This window comes from Cicer arietinum, chromosome 8 (genome assembly GCF_000331145.2).
Source record: "Cicer arietinum cultivar CDC Frontier isolate Library 1 chromosome 8, Cicar.CDCFrontier_v2.0, whole genome shotgun sequence".
Classification (NCBI taxonomy): domain Eukaryota; kingdom Viridiplantae; phylum Streptophyta; class Magnoliopsida; order Fabales; family Fabaceae; genus Cicer; species Cicer arietinum.
In genome coordinates, this window is record NC_021167.2 from 15,158,319 (window position 1) to 15,164,110 (window position 5,792).

Sequence of the window (5,792 nt, forward strand, 5' to 3'; positions counted from 1 at the left end):
CCATGATAGTGGCTTAGACTATCTTAACCGAACTGTAATAGCGCTCCTTGCGACTTACACTTGAGGTTATCCTGATGTACAAGCGGTCAACTATCTTCTCAAAGTCCACTGAGTTTCCCTTATTTTCCTATAACTTTGATCTTGTCGACGAAGTAAAATATCCCATACCTATGTCACGTAGTCTCATTGGCATTTACTTGGTACGAAACATCCATTTGGTACCAAATTGAAACACTTAGAATGACCCCAACACACTGAGCACAAAACAATCACTACATCCGAGAACTCCTAAATTTCTCCCTTGTCCACAAATCCTCGATTTTTCTTAAGTCGTACAACTACGTCAAACTGTAGTGTTCTTATCGGTATGTTATTCCAGTTATAATTTTAATAATTCCATCCCCACATATGCTTGGTGATCAAAACTACCTCGAATACTTTCGAAAACAAGCCAAAGACTATACCACTTGGGACACAAAAACTTCCTTTGATTGACGAACACAATAACAATCCCCATGACATGCACTCAAGTAATGTCTTTATATCGTTGGCATACCTTTATAATAATAATGTCTGAGTTATAGGTGAGATAATTCCTTTCATCAATCTTTAATTGTCATAAGCTACATCTCTATGTGCTGCTCCACAAATTTCTTGGTACCTTTTCCAATATTTGGTCCACTCGCTGGATTCTTATTCCTTTTCAACCTTCACTGAGATACACACTGAAAGAATCCTAACAATCGAACGTCCTAAAGAATTATTTCTCAAAAGTTCCCCATAAGCATTTCCTAAGAACTAATTATCTATAACTTCACCCTCATAAATTTTTCAATACAATATCTCAAAAACCCCTAATTGGACTAGAATACACCTAGGGACGAAAATGACCTAAATGTTAATCTAGTGACACAAATGAACTTATTGGATGCACAAGATTGGTTAAAAACCTAATTGGACTAGAATACACCAAGGGAGGCAAAAATGACCTATATGTTAATCCAATGACACAAATGAACTTCTTTGACGCACAAGATTGGTTAAAAAACCCTAATTAGACTACAATAAGCCTATAGAGGAAAAAAATGACCTAAATGTTAATCCAATGAAACAAACACACCTATTGTATGCACAAGATTGGTTAAAACCCTTAATTGCACTTGCATAACAGTAGGGAGGACGAAAATGACATAAATGTAAATCCAATTACAGAAATAAACATATTGGATGTTGAAGATTGGTTAAAAACCCTAATTAGACTAGAATAAGACTAGGGGGGACAAAAATGACCTAAATGTTAATCAAATGACACAAATATTGGATGCACAAGATTGGTTAAAAACCTTAAGTCGAGAAGAGTAGCCCTAGATAGGATTAAAAGGACCTAAATGTTGATCGAATGGAACAGACACACCAATTGGATGCACAAGATTGGTTTAGATTGGTTAAAAACCCTAATTGGACTAGAATATGCCTAAGGAGGACGAAAATAACCTAAATGTTAATCCAATGACACAAACACACCTATTGGATGCACAAGATTGGTTAAAAACCCTTATTGGACTAGAATAAACCTTGGGAGGACAAAAATGACCTAAATGTTAAACCAATGATACAAATGAACTTATTGGATGCACAAGATTGTTTAAAAACCCTATTTAAACTAAAATAAGCCTAGGGAGGACGAAAATGACCTAAATGTTAATCCAAGGAAACAAACACACCTATTGGATGCACAAGATTGGTTAAAAACCCTAATTGGACTATAATAAGCCTTGGGAGGACGAAAATGACCAAAATGTTAATCCAATGACACAAATGAAGTTATTGGATGCACAAGACTGGTTAAAAACCCTTATTGGACTAAATTAAGCCTAGGGGACGAAAATGGACGAAATGTTAATCCAATGACACAAATGAACTTATTGCATGCACAAGATTGGTTAATAACCATAATTTGACTAGAATAAGCCTAGGGACGACGAAAATGACCTAAATGGTAATCCAGTGACACAAATGAACTTATTGGATGCACAAGATTGGTTTAAAACCTTAATTGGATGCACAAGATCGGTTAAGAACCAAAATGAATTTGAATAAGCTGAAGGATGAAAAAAAATGACCTAAATTTTAGTTAAACGAAACAAACGCACCTATTGGATGCACAAGATTGGTTAAGAACCAAAGTGGATTAGAATAAGCCGAGGGATGACTAAAATGATCAAATTGTTATTTCAAGGAAAAAATGCACTTATTGGACGAACAACATTGGCTAATAATATAAGTGCATTAGAATAAGCCGATGGAGAATGAAAATGAACAAAATGTTATTCCAATGAGGCAAACGCACTTCTTCGATGCACAAGAATGGTTAACTTACTAAATGTTAATCAAATGACACAAACACACATAATGGATGCAAAGGAGTGGTTAAGAACCAAAATGAATTACCATAAGCCGAGGGATGACGAAAACGACCGAAATGTTAATCCAACGACACAAACGAACTTAACGGATGCATAAGATTGGTTAAGAACCAAAATGGATTAGAATTAGCCGAGGCTTGACGAAAATTACCTATATGTTAATCCAAGGAAAAAAAGTGCTTATTGGAGGACAAGTTTTGTTAAGTACAAAAATGGATTAGAATAAGCGGAGGGAGGATGAAAATGACCTAATTTGTAATCTAGTGAAACAAAAGCACTTATGGTTGCACAAGATTGATTAAGAACCTAAATGGAGTAGAATAAGCCAAAGGATGATTAAAATTTACCTAAATGTGAATCCAATGATAGCCACACACTTATTGGAGGCACAAGATTGGTTAAGATCCAAAATAGATTTGAATTCATCTATCAATGATGATAAATGACCTAAATGATATTCCAGAGAAAGAAAAACACATTTATTAAATGCACAAGATTGGTTAAGAATCAAAGTGGATTAGAATAAGCCGAGGGATGACGAAAATGACCTAAATGTTAATCCAATGACACAAACGCACTTTCGAGATGCACAAGATTGGTTGGACAAGATTGGTTAAGAACCAAAATGGATTAGAATTAGCCGAGAGTTGACGCAAATGACCTAATTGTTTTTCCAAGGTCACAAACACACTTATTAGACGAACTACAATGGTTAAGAAAACAAAAGGATTAGAATAAGTCGAGGGAGGATTAAATTGACCTAATCTTTAATCTAGTGACACAAACACACTTATTGGATGCACAAGATTGGTTAAGAACCTAAATGGAGTAGAATAAACCAAAGGATGATGAAAATTACCGAAATAATATTCCATGATAGCAATGCAGTTATTGGAGGAAAAAGATTTATTAAGAACCAAAGTGGATTAGAATAAGCCGAACGATGATGAAAAAGACCAAATTGGTAATCCAAGGACACAAACGCAGTTATTGGATGCACATGTATGGCTAAGTATCAAAATGGATTAGAATAAGCCAATGTACGATGAAAATGACCTAGTTGATTTTCCAAGGATACAAACACACTTATTGGACAAACTACGACTAATAACAAAAATGGATTAGAGTAAGCCGAGGGAGGATGAAAATGACCAAATCTTAAATCTAGTGACACAAACACACTTATTGGATACACGAGATTGGTTAAGAATCGAAATAGATTTATATAAGATAGGGGATGATGAGAAAAACCTATTTGTTAATCCAACGACACAACTGCACTTATTGGATGCATAAGATGGATAAATAAGAAATATGGATTAGAATAAGCCAAAGGATGACGAAAATGACCTAAATATTAACCCAATGTCACAAACACACTTACTTGATACAAAAGATTGGTTTAGAACCAAAATGGATTAGAATTAGCCAATAGATGACATAAATGACCTAAATGTTAACCCGTGAACAAAAACGCACTTATTGGATGCACAAGATTGATTGAGAACCAAAATGGATTCGAATAAGCTGATGGATGACAAAAATGACATAAATGTTAGTTAAACGAACCAAGCGCACTTAATAAAGTAGTCTAAGCTAATGAGGGGAGAAAATAAATATTGAGAATTTTTCAAGTGAAGACTATTTTGTCATCATATAGGTAAGGCCTGACAAGCCTAGTAATTCCAAGGAAGTATAACTAAATGAGCCTAATCGTGGCATTCTGTTGTTGATCCTTAAGGAAAGATTGTTAGACCATCGAAGTATTCGAGTGGAGAACTCCTAGGTGACTTGGAGGTAGCACTCCAAATGTCGGGAGCTACCATGCAACACACGTTTACGTCGACTGTCGCATATATGTGTCTCAGGTTGAGTTGAGGGGATCTATGAGGACAGGGCCAATTTGAATTGTCTGTCCATCAAGATGGTGGCATAGTATCAAGCCTCTTAACCAAGTACTCCACAGTTAGAATGGTACCACATTGTGAAGTAGAATATAAGCTCATGCGTTGTATTGCATTGCATTTACTTGTGAATGTTTTGTTGTGATTAATAGGTATCGTGTGTGATAATAATTTCTCTTAGATTATTTGATGTTATAGTGAAATGCATTGATTTTACGTGAGTGGTTTTAACTTTATAATGTGATGTTTTTCCTTGAAGAATGTTTGTGTTATGATACAGTGTATTATGATTGTTTGCGTGTTCTGCTTACTTATATTATACTATTAACATGATTTCAAAACTCACCTCCTTCTTTATTTGTGTTTGATTGGCTTGGCCTTGCGTTTTTCAAATCGAAGTTATTACAGGTTAATGAGTCTTGAAGTTCAAATTTGGAAGAAACCCTGCTCTAATAGGTGATGCCGGAAATTTAGAGTTGTAATTTATGTTTTAGTTATGTAATTACAAATGACTTTTTATATGAAAAACTTAGTACTAGTAAGTTTTTGGAATTAAATTAAGTAATTATACTTAAAAAACAAGTTTATTGAGATTACACTATTTAATAGGAGAAACAAAGTTAAAAGTGTTCCTTTTAATTTTTGAGCAATGTGATATCCAAAATTATTTATAAAAGTTTTTATTTTCTTGGAAACATATTTTCTTTATCGGCTGCGTATGTAATTCAAAAAATATAATATAAATTATTATATATGTAATTTTGGAGTTTAAGGTGTCACGCTATTTTTCTTAGAGAATGAAATAAATATTTAATATATGTTTAAAAGCAATGTAAATTGAAATTTAAGAAGATGAAAAGGTAAACGGTTTAGAAGAAAAAATATAATAGGGAGAGAAACATGTGTTTTTAAAATTGAGAAGTATTCCTCTTATTTATGAAGATAAACAAATGTGTAACACATTATCAATTACTTATTCCACTGATAGCAAACTAAACCCCGTTTACGTAGAATACATGGTTTATCTTGCGATATAAACCACCTGCAACTTTCACAACGATCTCTACCTTGAATGAATACGTCATACCATTTCAATTCACCACCATCCCACTTAAAGGAACAATAGAATTGTGTTCTACCAATAAAACTATTTTCAAAAAACCAATGAAAGTGTTCATCAAACTTAAGAACACGAACTCCAAGATCATCATCAGCAGATTTGCAGTGAACGGTTAAGTCCTTACCGGTTTCCAATCTATTAGTAATACTCACAGATCTTCCAAGAACATTGTCTTCGAATAGCAACGTCAACGCACATATAAAAAGAAATTTTTGGATAAATAAAGCCATTGCACATTCAATTAAACTCTTCTTTGAAACTGGATAATCTTTAATCTATGAAATTTAAAATAATTGATTCAAGAAAATCATATATTTATAGAAGGACTTTAGGAAAAAATCA

General features: G+C 33.7%; 1 protein-coding gene across 1 annotated transcript; it reads right to left on the reverse strand.

The window, feature by feature from the left end:
• Positions 1–5,299: 5,299 nt before the first annotated feature.
• LOC101501675 (S-protein homolog 5-like) lies at positions 5,300–5,680 on the reverse strand. Its single transcript, XM_004514319.1, has one exon. The coding sequence runs from the start codon at positions 5,678–5,680 to the stop codon at positions 5,300–5,302; it is 381 nt and encodes a 126-aa protein (XP_004514376.1).
• Between the last annotated feature and the right edge of the window lie 112 nt (positions 5,681–5,792).